Source organism: Pagrus pagrus, assembly GCF_965226575.1.
Source record: "Pagrus pagrus genome assembly, chromosome: 24".
NCBI classification, from domain to species: Eukaryota; Metazoa; Chordata; class Actinopteri; order Spariformes; family Sparidae; genus Pagrus; species Pagrus pagrus.
In genome coordinates, this window is record NC_140206.1 from 9,358,154 (window position 1) to 9,381,145 (window position 22,992).

Sequence of the window (22,992 nt, forward strand, 5' to 3'; positions counted from 1 at the left end):
ATTATGACTTTTTATCACATAATTATGGCTTTTTTCGGATAATTTCGAGTTATTTTCTCAAAATTCTCAACGTTTTAATGTTGGTTTATTGTTGTAAGTCAGCCAAATTGCAATAACAGATTTCTGTCATATACATTCAACACCTATCCTCTTGTTTTACCTGAACCTCTGCAACACATGATTAGTTATAGCGGCTCATCTGTTCCGTAGACGATCTTCGCTGTGGCCGGAACAGCAGCGACCCCTCGCGACCAAACGGCGCAACGGCTGCTTTGCATATCCTGTTTCTGTGACTCAGATTATGACGGTCATCGGGAGAGGAGGCTAGCTGAGCTGCGCCGCATAGATGCTCGGTCTGTTGGGACAAAACCTAAAGCAAGGTAAAGGCACATTCACCCTTTTTTTTAAATGAAATGTCAGACTATAAATTAAAAACCGGACTCGTTGAAGTAAACGTCCACAAGGCATTTCTGCACTGGCCTCGACACTTGCTGCTAGCTAAACTGCTGCTAGCACACTACAAGCTCCTTCACTGACGTTTTCTTGACGTTAATTTCTGCTTTTATACCTCGTCACGAGTTTATTCTGAGTATTCATGAACATCGGAGTGATGCTTGGGCTTTGCCTCTTGTTTCGGCGTCTATGAAGGCAGCGTTTGTTGTAACTGAACACCTGGTCGACAGGCAGCCAGCTGGCTCTCAATTCCCCTGACTCTGGAGTCGCAGGTGTCTGATCCCTGCTCCGAGGACCGTATTAGATTAGCTCTTTCAGCCCGTAGCACCGATGAGTTTTTTGGTCCAGGCAAAGACAGTAAACCTCGATGATAACCGCTTATAACTCGATTATAATTCACTGGGGGAACAGCTGTCAGCTCTGGTACCATGCTTGCTGTTTTTCCTTGTGTGCACCTGTACACAATTCAACAGGAAAACCAGCAGGAGGTCATTTTTTCTGTTGTTTCATTCATTGTTAGACACTCAGACTATTTCTGTCTCTCCCACTTGCATTAGCCAGTCACTTTTACACAAAATCTCACATAGCAGGCAAAATCTGCAGTTTCCTGTTAATGTCCTTGTCATGTCTTTCTATGTAAACAAGGAAAACAATGCAACCAAATGGACAGCTAACTATTGCAGCCCTATTTTCAGCAGCGATCAGTCGGTTAGTCTGTAAAATGTCAGAAAAATGCTCAAGATGATGTCTTCAAATTGCTTCTTTTTGTCCAACAAAAAGTCCAAAACCCAAAGAGTCTTCATTTATTATCTTAAATGTCAAAGAAAAGCAGCAATTCCTGACATTTAAGAGGCCGGAACCAGCAAATGTTTGACATTTTTGCTTGAAAAATGACTGAAATGATTAGTTGATTCTCCAAATTGTTGGAAATTAATTCTCTTTTGATTTCGATTCTTCTAAAGCATAAAATCAACCTCATTATTTTCTTTGTCTTCAGAACAGAAAAACGGCTGATATCCAATGATGGACGGGTATGTGTGAAATCATATTCATAAAACAGAAAACCGCAGCCATTACTGATATGAAATACTGCCGTTGTGAGTCAGTCAGGTAGAAACTATAGGTTCGCTGACTGGGCTTTGGTCTACAGGTTCGCGGGGGACATGCTGAGCGGCGGCCGGGCTCTGCTCGGGGAGGACAGCTCGGTGATGGCTCGCATGCAGAAGAAGTTCTGGAAGACCAAGCAGGTCCTCATCAAAGCCACGGGCAAGAAGGAGGACGAGTACGTGGTGGCCTCGGACGCTGACCTGGACGCCAAGCTCGAGGTAGGAAAGAGAGGAGAGATGAACTCCAGCTTTTAGACCTCTAACACAAGCTGTGTTTCTTATTCCGTCCAGTGTGCGGGTGAGAATCAGTCGTGTTAACGCTCCTAAATGCTGATTTTCTTTAAGGTTATATTCTTCAGTCGCAGATGTTCTCACCACTCCCTCTGCCGTGTGAGTGTTTTCTTCCACTGGGAGTATTATATTCTACCTCAGTTAAAAGCACAGCAGTATACAGTGCCAAACGCTTCACACAGACACTCGCAGGGCTCACCGTGGAGCTTGGAAAGGAAAACCGTATCCCATCATGCAAATTGGCACTTGTGAAACAAACGATGTGAGAGATTGTCAGTCAGATTTCATTCAGAAAGAGACCGATTGTTGCACTGTCCATGCCAGCTCTCCAGTGCACTCCAGTAATATTCAAAATCAAAATCAAAAAAAGAACCGAACCTGTAGTTTTGCACATCTTTCAGTAAGTAAAGATGGATGATTTAATATTACACGACTCTGATTCGAGTTGTCGTGTCAAAACTTGTTGACCTTTCCTTCTCAGAACGCTTGAGGCACACGGATTGAAAATTGCAATCACGTTGTCTCCTTCTGAAACCCAGTCGACAACATCTTTGGCTCTCTCATCTACAGTCCGGACTGAAGCCCTGCAGCCAAACTTTAAAGTTTAAATCTACAAAACTTTATTTTAGATTCTAGTGGAGATCCAAACGTTTCCAGAGATGCCAAATGTTTCAGGCTGAATTAGGAAAAATGTGTCTAAAATGATTCAATAAGACATGTCATGTCATAGAAAGAAGACATGCTGATACATAAGATATTATATGATTTTTTTTCTGACATTAAAGAGGAACCTATGATTGTGGGTCACTGTGAGCGGTTATGTAGCAGAGTGTTGGCACAAGGTGTTGAATATTTGCGGAGATGCTTCGTAGCTGTCTTGTCATAACAATTTTTATTACAGCAGAGATGAGTCACACCACGTCACAGCTGTCAAAGTGATGTCAACCGGGTACAGTTTGTTCTCACTGCCGCAACAAACGAGAGCAGACAGTTTGGATTGGCTGGCATTTAGTTGTGACAGGCTGAGACACGGGGACGTGGTCGAGTTTCACTGAGCTGCTGGAGAGAGGGAGAGAGAGAGAGACGCACTGTGAGGCTTTTGTTTGCTCTGGAACGAGATCAGGCTTCTTCTGTCCTGCTGCTCTCATTGTGCCTCCGTTCAGGAGACAAAGTCAGAAAGCAGGGGGAAAGTGTTGACAGAGACGTGAGAGCACATACAGATTTCTGAAGATCTCCTTCAGATGTTTCATCTCGACTTTGAGCTCACTGGAGCGTTTTAAAACCAGCAGGGCAGATTAGATTTGGAGCCGCTTCTGGACGGCTAACTTGATTTTATCCGTTTAGCTGTAAGGCATTTTTAAAATTCATCTCAGCGGCGTTTGCTTTGTGGCCATCGGATCTAATTTTGTCCATTTTTCCGCTAAAGTCTCAGTTTAAAGTCTTTTTTAAAGAACTGTTTCACCAAGTTAAAAGCAAACTTTGTGGCGTCCTTCCCTTCGATCAGTGTCGGCTGCTTTGTCTTGACGACGGAGGAAACGGTGACACTAACACAAAGCTGGCTACCTGCTTCCGTTTTTCCTCCTGCCATATTGCTGTGACTCACACAGAGCAGTTGCATTACATAAACATCATTTCGATGATGATATCTCAAAGTTAAAGAGGAGTGTAGACCTGCGCACGGCTAGAGATCTGACAGGTGTTCGGTCACTGCTGAGGCGCACAGACTGAAGGCAGCGACTGTTGATTCTGCAGTTAATCAGTAACCACGTAGGTCACCTCCTCCCTCTGCTCTGTTACAGTCTGCCTGAGTGCTTTTAAAATCATAATGTGTCTTAAACTCCACTTCTGTGCCCTGTAGTTTAAGTTAAACCTGGTTTAAAATGTATGGAGGACTGAAACTAAAATAATTTGCACAACGAAGCAGAAATGCAGAAAGAAAGTCAAAAGAAATAAATAAGTGAATAAATAAATTCAAAACTAATAGATCGAAGAGAACAAAGTCACTGTCAGTGTTGGTAGCAACAATAGCTCACACCTGTTGTCTGCACTGTGATTTTTCTGCCTGATGCTGACATATAAAACATCACATCACGGCTGAGTAGGTGGCAGAGGAGTGTAATTTTCCAGAAATGTCATCATTACGGACAATAGCGGTGTAATAGCGTGAAAACACACACGCAATCATTTCTGATAAGCTCCAGCCTCGTATCTAAATGCAAAGGTCTCCCGACAACACGCTGTTCTCGAGCCGAACGCCGGCGCACTTTGTTAACCAGCCGGCCGTAACAGTCGAGGTGACCCCTTCGTCCCTCAATCTTCCCTTTCCATCAGACGGCAGCGCTGGAGCGGCCTCGAAATCTGTGTTGCCATGACGAACCCTGCGCTTGTCTGCCAAATGGGAGGAGAGGCGTGCGACTGCCAGACGGAGAGAAAGAGAGAGAGAGAAATATGTTTGTTTGCCGAGTGAGAGGTTGGAGTGCTGCGTCACCGAGCGACAAACATCATCAATTAAAAGCAATTGAAACAAGTGACAGGAAGTGGTGGAAAGCGTCTTTCGAGTAGGACGAAGCTGTCACATGAACTTGTTTTACGTGTCACGTCTTGTAACTGGGCCTGTTTTTGTCTTTGCAGTTTTTCCGCTCGGTTCAGTCCACGTGCACGGAGCTGCTGAAGGTGATCGAGAAGTATCAGCAGAGGATCACACGTGAGTGCCAGTGGAAGCTACACCCATTACATGATGCAACTATTTTCAGCATTGATTAATCTGCTGATTATTTTCTAGATTGACTGATTAATTGTTTTGGTTTTTAAAATGTCAGAAAACTGTGAAAAAATTCCATATCAGTTGGTCCAAAACCCAAGGAGATTCAATTTGATGTGATATAAAGCAGGAAATCTCCAGATTTGAGAGGCTATAAAGAGCGTTTTCTACCGTTTTTGTATGGAAAAGTAGATTTCTCTGTCTGATTAATTGTTGCTGCTCTAATCTCTTCCCTGACAGCAGGAGGCACTCATGTCAGACATCATAATGTACTGTAGGATTAGTCAGGAGACAACTAACCATGTTTTCTAAATAGAAAAGGAGGTTTTATCTGGTTTATTTAGTTATCCATTATTTTTAGCTTTGTATTTTCGCTACTGTCTCACTCATTCGCAGTAAATAGGTGGTGTTTTATGAGTATGTGTGTTAGTTAAGTTTTATTTTGTCATTTTCCGATTTATACATCACTTAACAGAGTGTCAGGACTTATGATGACGGACTTTAAGATGCAGTTAAGTTCATAATAATGTCGAAGAGACATGTTGTTTTCATTTCCTCCTCTTTGGAGAAACCCTGGGGGATTTTATCCTCAGATGCTTTTAAACAGTGTTAGTGGTGTCTTTAGCACCACCGTCATGGTATGAGGAAGTCATCTTTAAAAATACATCGCTCATTGTTCTGAAGAATTACTCACCGTCAAGCTATTTTTCTGTCTTCTTTTAAAAGAAGGCGATTCAATAAAGCCTGGACATTTTCTTATATAATATAAACTATTTATAACTCTCTTTTTGATTTTTTTTCTCCAGGCTTGTCTCAAGAGGAGAACGAGCTCGGCCTGTTCCTGCGCTTCCAGGGCGAACACGATCGCACGAAGGCCGGCAACATGATGGACGCCACCAGCAAGGCCCTGTGCACCTCCGCCAAGCAGAGGTCAGCAGCAGGAAATAATGATGCGATGAATATTCAGTGTTATTTTTCCCCTGAATCTGTTGTTTGATGTTGAGAAATGTTGATGTACTGTATCTCTGTCTTTCCCCTCAGGATGGCTCTGTGCCCGCCACTGCACCGCTTGCACCAGGAAGTGGAGACGTTCAGGCGGCGCGCCATCGCCGACACACTGCTGACAGTCACCCGTATGGAGAAGGCCCGCACCGAGTACAGAGGAGCTCTGCTCTGGATGAAAGACGTCTCCCAAGAGCTGGACCCCGACACCTACAAACAGCTGGAGAAGTTCCGCAAGGTGGGACGGGTCACTTGTTGAAACACTTGAGAGAGTTTCTTGTTTTCGAACACTTGGCAAACTTGTTTACTGACAGTGAGAAAGGAGTCATTCACCTACATTTAGCTGTTTTACCTGTTACCAAATTTTTTCATCATCTCTCTGTTGTCAGGTCCAAGCCCAGGTCAGAGGGACGAAGGGCGGGTTTGAGAAGCTGAAGAACGACGTGTGTCAGAAGGTGGACATGCTGGGAGCGAGCCGCTGCAACATGCTGTCACACTCCCTCTGTACCTACCAGGTACGTTTTCAAAGGGTTTAATCAGCTTTTATTTTGAAAGGAGTCGCCAGTTTCTACCTTCTTCTATCTACCTGTGTGTTTGTGTCTTTTCGTCAATATTTCTGTCCTGTCATGGCAGACCACTCTGCTGCAGTTCTGGGAGAAGACGGCCCACGCAATGTCAGGAATCCACGAGGCCTTCCAGGGACACGTACCGTATCAGTTCACCACACTCAAGGTACTTGAACCAACACAACTGGAATAACCACCAGTCTGCTCTCTTAATCCATGCCTTTATATTTCATTTAACTGTTTTCATCCTTCCTACAGGACCTGCGAGACCCACTGGAGGAATTAACAGACTTGCAGAAACAAGAGGATAAGAAGGAGAAGGCTCTACAGAGCCACACAGACAAGTGAGAGAAGACACTAAACAGTTTTTTATTGTTAATGAATCAAATGCAGTCTGAGGCTTGTCCTGCCACACCATCTGTCTCTGTTTTCATGCCACTACTCTCCTCTTTCTGCGCTGTCATCATTAACACACACACACACACACACACTCCTGCTGCTTTCCATCTCCATGTTTTCCCCTCACTCTCCGCTCTGTCTGTTTTTTCTGCACACAACCACCTCAGCTATGTCTTCATCAAACACGAGGCCAACGCCACGCCCGTGTTCACTCACAAGTAAGTGCGTGCGCGGCAGGTCGTACACGTGCTGATCTGCAGTGATCCATGTGGTAGTTGATGGCTTTAGAGTAGCAGACCTGAGACTGCAGCTCCAAATCAAATAGAGGCTACTGCGTCGCTAAAAATAGCAAATAGTCTCGCCGGCTAGATAAGTCACTTTCTCATTTTTCCCCCTCCTCCCTCTCTCTCTCTCTCCCTTCCTCCTCCTTCATCAGTCTGGTGTCCTTGGATGACGACAAGCCATCAGGAAGTGCCTCCGACGCAGGTGCGTACTGCCCCCTGTAGGCTGAAACCAAAGTTAATGTGGATTTTTACAGTTTTTCTGCCGTTACTGTGGCTCTGTACAAAGCATGATCCTTAAAAACACTGTGTGAAATCAGCAGAGGTCAGATTGCCAAGAGATTTATGTTTAGTGTAAAAGAAAATATTACATTATCTTATGTTTAGCCATTTAAAACATCAAAACATGGCCCAAAGTGTGACGTACAGTGGGTTGGATATTTGCTGTAATGTCACATTGTCGTCTTCCCAGACGCCGCCCACAGCAGTGATGGACAGAGCCAAACCAGTGGTGAGTTTTCCTGTGTGTGTGTTGAGAAGCTCCACAGAGACTGTTTGGTGTTTTCTTGTATAAACAGTACAGATGTGTATTGGGATTACTGTTGCTGACTGTGGACCGGCTGCCTGTTGGCTTTATGATCCCAGCGCACCAAAACACTCCCAAACCAACTCCAGCCCTTCACGACCTCAGAGGACAATCAACAAGCTCCGACGACGACCTGATGCTCATGGCCTGTAAACTCCCAGCCCCAGCTGACTCTCCTCTCTGGCCCCAGCCTCTGCCTCCTCACCCTACTGAGCCCTGGGGCTTCGGAAGCTTCCAGTCCGACCTCTCACAGCTGCCTCCCACCGGTAAACTGGCTGGCTGTCTCCTACTTCTATCCGCTTCAAGCTGCCTCCTCAGCTGACTTTGCGTGGTTGTGGCACAGATTCACCTCTCCTGGGATTTCTACTCTGCTTCCTTTTGCTCTTTGGATCTGGATTCAGTCTGCCTGGCTGCTGCAGCTGCAGCAAGGGGATTTGTCTCCCTCACTTTTGTCATTTAGGAAAAAGAAAAATGAACCTTCACTTCCGAGACTCACCTCTTTGATATTCTGGGCTTCATTTTCTAACCATTTTACAGGTTCTCTCACCATATTGCTAACCTGAATCTTGCTAGTCTTCTATTGACGGAGCTCACTGATTCACAGACCTCTTTCGCAGCAGGAGGAGCACAGGTGGAACTAATAACATTAACAATGGCTCCGCTCCTGCAATTACTGCAGCACTTTGCAGCTGTTGATGTCATTAGTTGCACCTGTGCCTCACACGCCTGCTGTGGAAAAGGTTTACTCAACCTAAATGTCGCTTATCATTGAAGAGGCTTCTTATCAAAAACTACCTCTCTCTACTTAAGTTGTTGTCTGTCTGTTAATTATGTGCCTCTTTTCTCCTTTAACGTCTTCATTTTTCATGGTAAACCTTTTTAACTGTCTGCGTCGCTGTAACAAACCGGTGCTCTGGCACATCTGTCCTTTTCAGAATCAGCTGTAATGTATTTGCCTCCGGTCTGATGCATCACCCTTCCCTCTCCTCTCAGGTGGTCTGCCTCACCCAGGCGGCATGGGACTGGGACCAGAGGAGGAGGACGGAGAACGCGGTGACATGGCCTTCCTCAAAGACCTCCTGAGCCCGGGCCCAGGTGCCAGCGACGAGTTCAGCAGAGAGTGGCAGGATGCTTTCGGGCTGTTCGAACCTCCCAGCGTCCCTCCGTCCAGCACGGGAACAGCAAGTAGCGGGCCGGCGGCGCGTCCACCCTCAAACCCCCCCAGCCCCACAGGCTTCCTGCCCTCGCATCTGCTGGATCACAGTCTGAGCTCGACAGGTCAGTCACGGCGCCCTCTGCTGGAGGAATGAGCTCGCTGAACATCACCCTGTGATACAGAAACCTCAAACCAAACATCTTCTGATTTCTGTTTTAGGCTGGGCGACCCCACCCATGTTCCAGGCTCCACCCCTGCAGCCTCCTCCTGGTCAGAGCCAATCGGCTCAGCCGACTCCAAGTTCAGCAGCTAATGGTAAGATCTTTCTCAATCTGTGTTCTTGTCACCAGAGTCATCCTGTTCCCATGGCCGGATTAACTTGCTTTGGGGCCTCGGGGCAGAAATGAGCTGTTGGGGCCCCTTTACCTCGCTTGTTCCTCGTTTGTGGATTGATTGTTTTCATTCTCGATTAATCCTTCAATTATTTTCCCCTTCTTCGATTTTTGGTCCGTAGAATGTATCTAAATCAGTTTAGCCATTTGATTTAGCTAGGAAATTAATCATTTGGATTCTGCATGTGTTGTAGATTTATCAAAATATTCTTCTTTTTTTTATGCGTGTGTGCATGCAGCTGCTCCAGCCGGGTCCAAAGACATGTCCGCCTGGTTCAACCTGTTTGCAGACCTGGACCCGCTCTCCAACCCCGACGCCATTGGACGCTCCGCAGACGAGCTGCTCAATGCTTAACGCTCCGTGTGTGTGTGTGTGTGTGTGTGTGTGTGTGCGTGTGCGCGCGTGTGTGGGGCAGTGTATGAATTCTCTCAAAGGATCTGGATGTCAGCACGTTTCCATGTCAACAGCCAAGTAAAAGAAACACACGCATTTCTGTCAGCAGGAGACGAGAGCATATCCACACTGTGTGTGTGTGTGTGTGTGTGTGTGTGTGTGTGTGTGTGTGTGTGTGCGTGTTACACTGTAAGGTTTTACACTGGGAAATGAAACACTGTCAGCTGACTCTGCAGCTCCTTACATGACTGTTAACACATGAAGACACTGACTCGTATGCACACATTAAACCCCATGCGTTACCTTTCACTATCAGTTATCGCCGCTTCTGTCGGGCGCAGAGAACGTTTGTGTTACAGGTTTATTATCAACGCCGTTGTGATTTTTTCTGTTTTACTCATGTTTGTGTTGTCTGGGTGTGTGTCAGTTTGCTGTGTGCGCACACGACAAGGGACTCTGTGTGTAAAAGAAAATCTCTATTTACCGCTTAATGTCGTTTCTACATGGTAGCACATGATTGTCACATTTTAATGAAGAGTATATATATATAAATATCTACAGGACATAGTGTATGTATGAGATGAGATGAGATGAGATGGGACCCTGAGCCTCACTGAGCCTTTATTTGTACACCAAGACAAAAACAGCAGTTGAAGCTCACGCTGCACACAGGGGTCAGTATCGTGAAGCAACATTAGTGGGTTATCCAGCTGTCTTTGCGTCAACAGATCGCTGGAAAAATGAAGTAATCTTTCCGACAGAATCCTCAGAAGTACTGAGTTAAACTGAAATTCAATAGTTATAAACCGTCAGGGTACAGCAACATGTTTGATAGCCCATTAGCTTCGGTTAACAGCCAAAGTTAGCTTTACAAATGCATTGTTTCAGTCAGATTTGATCTCATCAGATTATCTGTACTTTCTTGCCTCACTTTACTTCGAGCTCTTTTTATTCTCCATGGTAGTTTGTTGTTAATCATGCGACAAAAACGTTATCCAGGATCACTGATGTTAGACTCAGTGAGGCTTGCTTTTTGATAAAGACCCCTGAATCTCCACCAGTTTGAGATAAATAATGTGACGCTTTATTTAAAAATCCTCAGTTTCCTCTGAGGGATTCAGAACTATGAGCCGTCTTGTCTCTGGAGAGGACTGATGGCGTCGTTACGACAGCCTGAGCTGGAGTCAGATTACAGGCACAGTGGAAACCCACAGTGTTTTTTTGACACCAGCAGCCTCTCCGTGTTCATCCTCTCACCTTCAGCCCAGATTCCGATCGCTGAATGTGTAAAAATAGGATGCTTTTGAAATCATCTTCGGTCCCATCTGTCGTTTCACAATCGCAAGTCCAAGGCCAAGAAAAATGTGCGAAGGATGAGTTATTTTGTAGTTTTTCTCTCTTGAAGGAAGCTTAAAAGTAGGACACACAAAAACATATTTTTGGGGGTGGGCGGGTTATTTAAGTCCTATAAATCTGCAAGAAACGACACCTAAGCTGCATCGAAATGTATTTATTTTCAGATTATAACACTATTGCAAATTTTGATGTGCAGTACACTGTAAAACTAAGATAACGCTATGAAATAACACTGTAAAATACTGTATTTTGAGCTCTGTGTGTTGTGTCGTGAGGATTCGCAGATGGATTTTGTTGCAAGGGAAAATAATCAACACTGGAGAACTGTTACCATGTTGGTAGACAAACAACCAAGACTGACATTTTTGAATGTTGAGTGAAGACTTTCTAAAATGTATTTTATGGATGATATGTGAATACGGCGTCCACACGCACCGACTGAAACCAAATCCTCAGTTCTGACGTTTGCGTGCCTGTGTGGATCGCACTCGGAGTGCATCATGGGAAAACTTTGTCATGTTTTGTGAGTCTTTTTATACAAGCTGCACATTTAGTTTTTCTTGTTTTTAATGTAACGTGGACTTTTGTTGAGGGGAAAAGCAGAAGGGAAGGGAAACTACAGATTTAGTGTTCGTCACATCTTGTATTGTACCGTTTACTCTTGATTTAAACAAACAAAAAAAAAGAATGTATTTCTCAAGTCAATCACAAATGCTTTATTTAATTCAACTATGCCTTTTTATTTCACTCGAGGGGTTTAACAGATGAAAACTTGGCAGTTCTGTTTCCAATAAACTGGACAAGCAAACAAAGAATCATTGTGTCGAGCCTCATTCCAAAATGCCGTTTATCCACTTTGAAAAATAAAAATAAATCTGTAATATTATTATCACGTGTATGAATCTTCCAAACTACTTTTTGTTTTTGTTGTAAACAGACGTCTAAAAACGACAAAGGAGAACATGTCGCTGTTGGTGTGATTGTTTTTCAGCAAGTGGATATCTCATTTTGGAACAGAAACTCTTCATTTCGTCAATAATTTCTTTCTTTTTTTTTTTTCTCCGAGACGTCACTCGTGCCAAATCAGGTCACTTCTCTCTACTTCTACTCTGCTACAGGTTTACATCATTCAGGATCTCCACTGTGTGAGGCTACATACTGTAGATAGCAGCTGTTGGTTCGCTCTCTTAATAGTAGTGTAGACTTGTTAGTGTGCGCTGAGAAGTTAGTATATCTTTTTGTTTTTGTATCCTATTCACTACAACCTGAGATGGACGATGTAATCTATTCTGGATTAAAATTCTCTGCAGACCCGATGACACTCCTGATAAATAAATACATTATTATTCACAATAATGAGACATGTAGTAATTCACAGTACTCAGCGGAGAGAAAGCAGGAGGAGGAGGAGGAGGAGGGTTATATGGTACAATTGTTGACTCATTCAGATACATATCTTTGTCAGCCGATAATACAAACACAGTGTGCCTCTATATTTACATATCCAGTACATTCCTATCCCACCGGAGCAGGCACAGTCAAGTAGTAATGACATATACAGGAAGGTGGGCCGGGGCATGGAGAGGCTGCCAACCAACGAACTACACTGAGAGGTGCTGTTTACCGTACATGTATGTAAAAATATGTTTCATTTCAGCAGATTTAAATTCAAAAGATTAGAATGAAAACAAAAATTATTTTGTTTTTTTGTGTGCTTTGTAAACTTGACAGGATGAAAAGAAACTGATGCTTTCCATGAGGGATGGGAGAAAAGATCTATAAAGCATAGTATTGCAAAATTTTGTGTGGCAATACAATAACATTACACAGATGCCTACTCCCACAAAAAAATCTTAATATTGCAAATACCAGTAACTTTTTTGGTACCAGAAAAATAAGTTCAGTGGCTTTTCCAGTCCACTAGATGGTGCTAGATCAAGTTATTTTTTTCTCGTGAGGTCAGCTGCATCGGAGGTTGTTTTTTTTGACAGTGTTGGTCAACCTGCTTGAAAAAATGACTGAAGTGAGATGAACAGACTGAAGACTTCATCTTATTTGAAAAAGCAGATGTTGAGAAAGTTTCTTAGGGGATATAATTTACAGTTTAAAGAAAGGTAACACATGTATGTAATCGTATATATGCTGTCAAAATTATGTTAAAGCGCCTGAAAAATAGTTTTTCATTTAGCTTCTTAATTTGAGTAATTGGCTCCAACATTAATAAAAAATATACTAGTGGTTTTAAACAGTTTTGGTTATTGTACAAGAAAGTTTTCTGTAATTTTCGTTTTTCTAGGTAGCTTGAAGAGGGCGGGGCTTATTTGGAAAAAAGTGAGGTCACACGTGCAACAATCAGGTGAATCATTTGAAAGCACACCCACATGCTTTTTATTTTGAAACTTTAACTTTGATTGTTGCTTTTTTAATCAAAACCCGTATTAATATATTAATATTAATATACACAACACTGGTCTAGTTTTCATCAGCGCGTTTTAACCAAATTTCCAGAAAATCTGTTAAAGAAACTGCTTCCATCTTTTTATGTACATTAAGAGTTGGTTGATGGAAACGAAGCGAAGAAAAACATTAAAGTTTTGTGCTGTGAAACCAAAACAATGAGCTGAAAGTAGCTAAAAAAAGCGGTTTGTCACTACAAGTGACACCTTTCACGTTACATGTAGTCTTTTCATTTATTGTTAATATAAATATATTGTTGAGCATAACTCTTATGTCCTAGAGGAAAAAAGTTCGGATTCAAGCCGAAACTTTCAGGGTTTTTAAGCTTTGCACTTCCGCAATTTGGACTAGGAATCCCACAGTAGGTAGCTTCTGTCTGATTCATATCTAAACTCCATCTACCCTCATGGTGTAGTATTTGGGCTCATCTAACCTCTCCATGCTCAGGGCCCTGCAAGCCAGAGGGAGCCTGTCCCATGAGGACGACGAGGCCCCTCCTGGACACATTTCACAACAACACTGAGCAAGACAGGAGGAAATCAGCGTTAACAGTGACAGTGAGGGGAAAAAAAGGACAGAGAGAGCTGGAGAAAGGAGGAACAGAAGGAGGTGGTGGTGGTGGTTGTGATGGTGGTGGAGTAAAAAGGGACATTTTGAGAAAAAAAGGCTGGCGCTTGGGGAAGGAGGGGCAAGCAGACACAGGTTGAACACGCTGCACACATCATAGCCCTGGCCTGTGTTTCCCATCGATACACACCGCCCGGCAGGGAACCAAAGGCATCAGCTCATACCGGTTTACAGTCAGCTGTCACTGTAAAAGGCTGATTAAAGTACAAAACAGATGTCTGGATTTACTTCACAGGTGGTCGAATGTATATTTTCATCTGTCCCTGCCTTTGTGTGTGTATCTATGGCCATCATAGTGCAAACATCACGTGTGATCCGAGCACTACGCTGGTTTAGCGAAACTGAGCGGTCTAAAATAATCAGGCACATTTTTAACTTCTCCTTGTCGCGACCGTTCAAGTTTTGCTACGATAATATCTGGCAGCACCAAAAATGAGCCTCGGTGGTCAAACTCTCGGCCGCCAAGGAAACCAGCGGCCTTGTTTTTTTGTTGTTTTTTTTTAAGTAATGGAAGGCATATTTTAATATCAAGAGAAATAACTACAGATAGAAAAAGAGATATGTCCGTGGAAAGGCGCCATGGTATAATACGATGAAATAAAAGAGTCTGTCCTTTTCGCCCTTTTCCTCCTAAAAAACAGGAACATAACCAGCACTAAAGGTAGAAGAAAGCGATGAAATGTTAGCTGCAAACACCCGCTGCAGGGCTGCCGCAGGACTCTCACGTCGTAGTCGTCGTCTGAGGAGGAGAGGCAGTGGGAAGCGCTTTTTCAACAAGATAAGGACATCAGAGAGAGCTTAGCTGGCATGCTGAAGGCATTTTTCTGGAGCAGAAGGGTTGTTTCCTAGTTTCCAATGTTTTCTGATTTTGTAGGGGGAGGTTCCTCAGAAGCTCTCCGGCTCCTCCAGGAGGCAGGGCTGGGTGGACAGAGGCACGAGGGACGGGGACAGGCTTCGGAGGCCCACCCCGGGGCGGAAGTTGAGGTCCGGGGCGGGGAGTAAGGGCTTGAGGATGCTGACGAGGCAGAAGGCAGAGCCGCTGTTGGGGATGAAGTTGACCTTGTTGCGGTCGGGACACAGGAAGGGAGGGATCTCCTGCAGAGGTTTGGGCCTGGAAACACACAGCAGGGACACAGTGAAGACATGTCAGAAGATATATTCACATTCTTAATAACATCATTAAGGCAGAATGTAGCCTCAGGGACTATTTTCAGTGGTGGATTAGTCTACACTTGGTGCTCTAGTGAGTGTTTTCTGACGGCAGGATGGTGTATGTGTGACTGAATCCAAATAAACAACAGTGTTTCTGTTCGTGGTAATGAAGGAACATGTCACCCAGAGCAACAGTGTGACTCACTGATGTGTTTTTATCATTTTGAACGACAATAAAGCTCTTCTATTAGGCACTGATTTTTGCATTTACTCCTAAAACACTTTATATTTTGTGTATGTCACTAATATTCATACTTAAACTGCAGCCAGTGTGTGAACCTGACACGGGGAGCCCACACTCTGGCACAAGATTAACTTTGGGATGAATAAAGTTCTGTCTTATCTTAGCTTAAGCTGATTTGGCTAATGTGTTAGCAAAAAGCATTGTTGACACAGAGCATTTAGCATTTAACTGGAGTTTCTGTCCAGCTACACGTACTGTAAGTCAAATATTCTCTCCACTTTTAGCTCTGTTTTTGGTCTCCACCAACTCTTGAGGGAAATATCTGGCTCTTCAGTCGCTGACAGTGTCTGTCTGCTGTTTACTGCTGGGCAGGTGGTGTACAGGGGGTTTATTAAAGCTTTTCACAAAAGATATCCCCATGAGAGCGGAACAAAAACAGTAAAGCTGCAGCTAAACGATGAGCTGAAAGATGGTAAAAGTCTCCAAAGAGCTGCAAAGTTTCGCGGTAATCCTAACTTTTCAATTACAAGCACTCATTTGACTCATTTTTAATGTAAAACTATTGATTATATCCTGTGAAATCAATATGTCTTGTCCAGATTAGACAAAATCTTTGTACTCACATGGACTCCTCGAACACTTTGACCTTCTCGCAGCCCTCTGGAGGTTCCCGCTTGAACGTGTAGCTGTTGTTGGGTCTGGGTGAGGCGGCGTATTTAGGCAGCGGGGAGCAGGGGCCCAGCTCTGGGGACAGGAACAGAGGGGAGACTAGAGGTCAAAGGTCAGCAGCAGCAACAGACTCTGGCACGTGTACAATGTGGTGCGTGCGCGTGCGATTGCGTGTGTTACCTTTGTCCTCATAGGGGCTGCCTCCACCCATGTCGTTGAGTACGGTGAGGTAGGAGGGCGAGATGGAGTCGGGACGGCTACTGCAGTTGCTATGGTTACCGCTCAGGCCGCCCCCTGAGGGAGTCTGTGTGTCGATGCTGCGGGTGCTGCTGCTGCGCTGCGGGGGGACGGGCGGGGGAGCACGGTGCCCATCTGGGACATCCTGCGGCTGTCGTAGAAACACAAATGAGGTCACAATAACAACGATGAACTGAGGGCTTAATCCCCGGCCAGAGGTGACATGTGAACCCTTAAAATCCTTGAATGTTAATTACTACAGTGAAGGACATTTAACAGGCCAAACTCACAACGATGGTCTCTTCCTTCTCAGGGGTGTCCTGGATGGTGATGCGTTCGATCTCCTGGTTGAGGCCCTCCACGCTGTTGCGGAAACGAGGCGCAGATGACTTGGATATAGGGATGGGGATCAGGATGGTTTTGGGCATAGGTGACTGTAAGACACGAGCACACACACGGCTGAAGTTAGCACAGATTCTGCACCTGTTTACAGATGTTCACTTTCATTTACATTTAGTGCTTTAAAGACATAATCAAGGTAATTCTTGACCAAATTTAAGACAGCTTTTTGTACAAATCATCTTTTTCTTATCCAAGCAAAACAAAATATTTACGGCAATTAAGACCTTAAATTTAAGACTTTTAATATATAAATATAATTATATTCTAAGTGATTTTAAGACTTTTTTAAGGACCTGGATCTGCTCTGATTAAGCTGCAGTGAGCAGGAAAGTATGTTCTTCATATTTTTGGGCTTATTTCTCAGCCCACACAAGAAAAAATACAGCTGCACTTGTTCTACCAACATGAGCATCCGTAAATCATAAATATTGAAACAGGAGACTTGAAATCATTAACTTGAGAGAACATTCATAAGTACAGGACACAATGTGCTAAGGCAAACACTCAATTACTTTTTCCTCCCTCCCACACAAAATAAAAAACATACTTCAAAGGCACTTCTGTTCACATTTTGAATAAGGAATTTGTATAACCACCAAATCTAGCTGAAGATTCCTACCTGAGCCCCGTTTTTTTGTATTTGTTAACACTTGATCAAACTGGCACCATTAAATAGCCGAATCAGTCAGTAGCAGTTCCTGTTTGCGGTGTACTCATGGATGGACTCCACTACCACTGGATTGTTTTAATACAGACGAAAACCTTAAAAACATGATGATTCTGAGGCAAGTTCTGCAGTGCTTTTTTCTATGATTTCTAAGCAGATTCATGGATGTTTATTCCTAATGGACTAAATTAAAACAACATGTTTGTGTGTTAAGACATGACTGAACTATGACTCAGATTTTTTGACTCAAGTTTCCCAACTCACGCCACACAGCAATTTTGCCTCACATCTCTCCCTCAGCCTCTTTGTTAATCTAAGGACTGAAGGGAGCAAAGAAGAGCTTCTATTGACATTTTTATTAGTGTACATGGTCATAAATATTACTTTAATACTTAAACAAGAATACTTTATACTGAACTGATGATGAAAAGAGCTTTTGCTTTGACCTCCCGTAACGAAGAATATAGAGGAAGGCAGCTCTTCATCTTTACGTTTACTTGAGGCTCATAAGTGTGTTCCTGCTAGCTGGTGGCTCTTTGTATCCGTGAATGAACTTGTCAGGAGAGAAAAAGTTGCACGACAACTCAGCCATTCCTTTCTCTTTGTCTCATGAGGAGGCCAAGAAAGCAGGACAGCTGCACTCCAGCAGACTCCACAGGGAGCACAGGACTCCAACACAGAGCAGCACTGACAGGAGTGGACGCTAACAGCATGTGTGTGTGTGTGCGTGCAGTATCAGAGGAACCCAATTTAACTGACTTTACATAGAGCTGAGGTCGTTAGAAAACACCACGTCACATTTTAAATTAGCAGGAGACACACACACACGCCACAGCCAAACAGGGACAGGAGGGAAAGTGGGACGTCCTCAAAACTCTCGACAACCTAGTTCCTCTCACAGACGGAGCCACTTAGGAGACACACACACACTCCCTAAAGCACACTATCTCTATTGGTCACCTGCGACTGGATGATGGTATGGCTGCCATTGAATGGAGACTTGCGGTCTTTATCCCTCCGATGGCGGCTGCTGCGTTTGCTGCGCTGAAGCTGCTGACGCAATTTGGCAATCTGGAGAGTTTCACACACAGACACACACTGTGATACAGACATATAGATGAAGACTGATGCACAATTCCCAGAAAAAGCATGTATTTACAAATGATAGATGTAATCTTTGCAAGTGTTTGTTTTTTTTGGGCTTCAAAATCAGGCAAGAAACTGACCTCCTTAAGCTGGTCGGTGCTCCCACAGGAGGCCGAGCGTTTGTGAGAGCCCCTCCTCCTCTCATCTGCCCAGGCCCTGGGGGTCTGACACACACACACACACAAACACACACTGGTTAGAGCTAAATATCAAAAATACAAACAAGAACGGTCAAATTAGGACACACATGGGCGGAAATAAAAGTCACATGAAAACCAGACCTGGCAGAGATAACCCATAAATAATGCAAACTCAAACTCTTTTCTAGTGTGTCATTATTTGGCGTTACTGGGTTTAAAATATTTTTAAAACGCATTAATTATGAATGAAGTCTGGTGGAAAAAGAAAGGACAAATCAATTTTGTTCCAACAACGTGTGTGCGCTTGTGCTAGGAAGTGTGTAAAAACAGAACAAAAACATCACCTGAGGCTATTTTGAAACATCTGTTTGAACACTCTTGTTGCTTGACTGAGATGACCTGCTGTTAAAGAAATGTCTTACAGCTACTGTTTGACCTGAGTCTGCTTCAGAGTCGGTCTGTGCGTGATAGTCGGCGGCAACACAGCACAATGATGCAACCGTGAGCAATCTCTTCTAACCTCTTTGCATTGATTGCCTGCTTTGTAAACACACAAACGTCTTGCAGGAATTCAGTATGCCTTGTCTGCAGCAAGAAGACACATGCATGTAAAGACCACTTTAACCGACATGGCTTTATTTCACCCGACGGACAAAATCTCAGCAGTTATTAATTCATTTGTGCCATATTTCTGGAGATTTCTGGAGATTTTAATGTCTAAGAATTGTCCGAAATACCAGAGATGCGGCATCTGTATGGCTAAAATAGAGAGCAATTTCTTCAAATGCTCACAAACAACTATTACGATGTGGTGTACCCCAGGGCTCCGTTCTTGTGTCATGATTATTCCTTTTTTAGTTTACCAAATGTGTTGTTTCTCTCATCGTGGAAGCTCAAGTTTGTCTGGCTGCATAATGGTTCGAAACAAACTATCACTATCATCTGTAGCCATGCTAACTAGCTAGCCTCAGCCAGGCACCATTTCGGTCCTAACTTTTTTATTTTGTTAACATTACCAAATCCTACAGAGCATATTCAAAATGCAAACGTATTCAATCTATGTTTCAGACTTGTTTTTGTCAATAATAATGTCAATAAGACATGTTGGATTTTTTCCTTTCTCTGCACATAAATTCCCATTATTTATACGTCATTTCCTTGATTTCAGCCTGTGCACATAAACAAAACTTAAATTAATGCTCCACACACGCAGACATAAAACCCCCCACAGCACTCACCTGCGTCGCTTTGTCCCTCATGTAGGGAACGTGTTGGTGCTGGCTGTCTTCCTGAGGCCAGGGACCTGTCAGGTGAGAGCCAGCGAGCGCGCCCTGTGAGGGCCACAGCTGGACGCGATGGCGGGAGACCGAGAAGAGAACTGAAGGAGCGGAGCGCTCAGAGGGAGAGGAGGGGGATGCTGGAGGACGTGGAGGAGGACCACACAGAGATGTGGGAGGTTAAGGCCACGGATGCAGTCTGAGGAGGAAGGAGAGACAGAGGGGAGTCTAGATGAGTGAGGACTGCCTGGAGATGTAAACAACTTATTTGTCAACGCATGGTAAACACATCAACAAATCAACAGACCCACAGCTGGCCTGCAGGATAAGCTCATGACTGTCTTGCTCTGTCTGTCTAGGCTTGTGTGTGTGTGTGTGTGTGTGTGTGTTCCCAGATTGACGTTAATCCGTCCCGTGCTGGGCCGAGCGGATATACCCCCCTCCAAGTCTCACACAGTCCCCCTGGTTAATGGCATTAAAACAGCTTAAAGCAGGAGGGGGGTGGAGGGAGGGCAGGTGCTGGCTTCTGCCCGACTGACCCTGATTCAGAGCTGCAGCAGCGTGTTTTGAACGGGCCCACTGACACCCACGAGCTCCTGCTGGGTATCAGACAGCATCAGCAAATTCTGATTTCTAATTTTAGATTACAGTTTTGCATTGGAAAACAAACACAACAAAGCAATATAAGGATAATGCAATATCACTAACAAGGTAATTGGTCAATAATATTGTGATATTTGATTTCTCCCGGTCCGAGCATTTATGAACTGCTTTTGAAGAGGTTTTAAAATATTGAGAAATAATCATGTTTGGCGATATAGTCTAAAAATTTTGCAAGGCCATATCACCCAGCCCAAGGTGAAATGCCTGACGATTCCCAAATTCAAGCTAGCTAACATTAGCCACCATAAGCTAGTGATCATACCAGACCAAGTAAGGCTGAAGCAGGAAATCTCATCACTGTATTGAATTGAGTGCATGTGTATTTTATTGCATATTAATTCAACTTTTCACTTGTGTTGAAGGAGAAACGGACTTCATCTTCTTTAAAATGTTACACACTGCCACTTTAATTTAATACACTGACATTTTAAAGGGGGTGTAGGAGAAGGAGGGTTGATCCAAGTTGGAGAATAGTGTAAGTACTCTAGTACTATTATCTCTACATGTACAAAAATGTCATTCATTATAAGGATTTTTTTCCGCAATGGATGTTAGGCCAAACAGTGTTCATGTGACGCTCATTGCATTCAACTGCATTGCAATTTTAAGTGCGATATCAAACAAAAACAATTCATGTTCAGTGTTTGTGATCAGCAGTTTAAACAACAGAACAACACTGCTGCAGCTGCACACACAAACAACAGAATCCATTTTAATGGATGCGAAAACACCTTTGCAGGATGAAGAATGCTTTTATTTTTTAGCATCCCAGTGGGAACTGAAAAGCTGCTCAATCCTATTAACAACAAACTGTACATGCAGCATGTTTCCACACGTACAAACACACAGCATCGACTGGCGGCGCGCGGGTCCCGGAGCTAAATTTGGCAGGGGCCTTGACCAGCGCACATCGCTGTTGCTAGGGAACCGGGCCGACTGATCTTCACACAGTCGCCCTCGTGTGTGTGTGTGTGTGTGTGTGTGTGTGTGTGTGAGTGTGTAAGTAAACAGGGGTTTGGGCATCAGCAGTCTACTAGCAAACACTCACACTTTTTTATTTTGACGGCTCAAATCTGCAATCCACTACAATGTACTGCAGACTGACAGCAGTAGCCACGCTGATGTAGTAGTAGTAGCAGTAGTACTAGTATGGTGGCTCAGCCTGCTGTCATGTTTGATGCACTGATTCTTAACCTATTGAGAGGCATCGCTTGGTCGTATTTTAGGCTTGTTCGGGATATAATTTTTTACAAGGAGCCACACTGGTTAACACCTGAGGTCACTTTAAACAGGTTAAGCTAGTAAAATAACTCAGAAGTTATTGATTAGACAAGAGCAAGCGTGGGACGGCCAGCTTGTGCAGAAATCATTAAAGACAGGATGTAAATATATTTTTTTTTTTCTCCATGGATCAATTGGTGCAAAAATATAAGAAGATAGTTTAAAAAATGCCAAATTGAGGACTTTAAAATGGCTAATTTTGCCCAACCACTAGTACAAACCCAATGATTTACTCTTATATAATAACATGTATCATAATGGACTTACAAAACCACATTTTAGAGGTCATAATCAGTCATTTTTGCTTTAAAAAATGACATAAACAATCATCAAAATAGTTGCCATTTAATTTTCTGTTGATTGACTGATCAATTAATCAATTAAGGTCTGGTTTACACACCTGCCTTTGCCTTAGCTGCCATGTCTGTGCATGTTGAATATAAAGGATTATAATACAGCCATTGATTTCGAGAATTTCTTTGTTTTTTAAAGAGAAAACTAGCAAATCATGCATAAAATAACAGGTTACTACACATCAACTTAAAAAAAAATAGCCTGCTGTAATCACAAAAAATGCTCACTGTACATCTCCATTCAGTCGCATGTACAGTATTATGTAGGCCAATTCTGTTTACTGGGAGACCAGCATGCAACCCCTCCCCACACATACCACCATCATCAAAACACACTACATGCTAGTGCAAATCCATCCCCCTGTGCCAGAACATCCCCATCCAGACTCCTGATGTTGAAGGCTAAACGTGTATATGCGTGAGGAAAAACACACTCACCTGCAGAAATGTGGTCTCGGGGCATGGAGGTCTTCAGCGCCCCGGCCCCTGTTGATACCCTCCGCTACTCGAAGATGCTAAAGAGGCAGGGGGGGGAAGGACGAGGGCGCAGGCTACAAGTGAGGAAAGCCCCGTGAGATGTTAAAGAAGCAGACATAGAAAAAGACACTGAAGCGTCTCCGCGGGTGCCGTAGTGATACAGTAGGTGTCAAAATGGGCGTTGCTGTATTCGCACCCTGCCTCCTCGTCGTCGTGGATGGATGTTTTTCTCCCCCGGCTGATGCGGCACGACGGCTGAAGCGGCTCCCCGAGCGCCTCCTGCTCGAGGAAAGATGTGTACAAAAAAGAGGAAAACGCGTCGAGCGCCGGGCGGAGAGAGCGAGGTGTCGGGGACAGACGGAAAAAATAACAGAAGGATAGAAAATACAGAAGGGATAGAAAGAAGAAGGCGGTGATGCTGGGCTAGCCTCGGTTGACACGACGGGAGAGGGACCAG

General features: G+C 43.9%; 2 protein-coding genes across 5 annotated transcripts; one reads left to right on the forward strand and one right to left on the reverse strand.

Annotated features, from left to right (window-relative positions):
* The first annotated feature begins 260 nt into the window (after positions 1-260).
* Positions 261-9,696, forward strand: ical1 (islet cell autoantigen 1-like). Of its 2 annotated transcripts, XM_084346917.1 has the most exons (15): positions 261-380; positions 1,451-1,484; positions 1,604-1,778; positions 4,482-4,554; positions 5,418-5,541; positions 5,653-5,851; positions 6,003-6,128; positions 6,247-6,345; positions 6,438-6,523; positions 7,015-7,064; positions 7,332-7,370; positions 7,505-7,711; positions 8,439-8,723; positions 8,821-8,916; positions 9,233-9,696. In XM_084346917.1, the coding sequence occupies exons 2-15, from the start codon at positions 1,474-1,476 to the stop codon at positions 9,346-9,348; spliced, it is 1,686 nt and encodes a 561-aa protein (XP_084203043.1). In that variant the 5' UTR covers positions 261-380; positions 1,451-1,473; the 3' UTR covers positions 9,349-9,696. The 2 variants fall into 2 exon arrangements, with proteins under 2 accessions (XP_084203043.1, XP_084203044.1); XM_084346918.1 differs by lacking the exon at positions 7,505-7,711.
* Positions 9,697-11,444: 1,748 nt separating this feature from the next.
* On the reverse strand, positions 11,445-22,992 carry fam117ba (family with sequence similarity 117 member Ba). Of its 3 annotated transcripts, none has more exons than XM_084346921.1 (8): positions 22,497-22,992; positions 19,723-19,960; positions 18,425-18,508; positions 18,159-18,269; positions 16,420-16,563; positions 16,073-16,280; positions 15,847-15,991; positions 11,445-14,938 (listed from the first exon to the last, which is right to left on the reverse strand). In XM_084346921.1, exons 2-8 carry the CDS (start codon positions 19,741-19,743, stop codon positions 14,713-14,715), a joined length of 939 nt encoding a protein of 312 aa, XP_084203047.1. In that variant the 5' UTR covers positions 19,744-19,960; positions 22,497-22,992; the 3' UTR covers positions 11,445-14,712. The 3 variants fall into 3 exon arrangements, with proteins under 3 accessions (XP_084203047.1, XP_084203046.1, XP_084203045.1); XM_084346920.1 differs by having other exon boundaries at positions 15,847-15,967; positions 18,159-18,296; XM_084346919.1 differs by having other exon boundaries at positions 18,159-18,296.

Bases quoted from the DNA above. Each gene is read 5' to 3' on its own strand.
- ical1 (XM_084346917.1), top strand. The intron at 6,129-6,246 runs GTACGTTTTCAA...CTGTCATGGCAG, and splicing joins ACTCCCTCTGTACCTACCAG to ACCACTCTGCTGCAGTTCTG. The intron at 6,524-7,014 runs GTGAGAGAAGAC...CTCCTTCATCAG, and splicing joins CTACAGAGCCACACAGACAA to TCTGGTGTCCTTGGATGACG.
- fam117ba (XM_084346919.1), bottom strand. From the start codon at position 19,743: ATGAGGGACAAAGCGACGCAG. The intron at 16,564-18,158 runs GTGACCAATAGA...CGTGTCTTACAG, and splicing joins ATACCATCATCCAGTCGCAG to TCACCTATGCCCAAAACCAT. The intron at 15,992-16,072 runs GTAACACACGCA...TTTGACCTCTAG, and splicing joins CAGCCCCTATGAGGACAAAG to TCTCCCCTCTGTTCCTGTCC.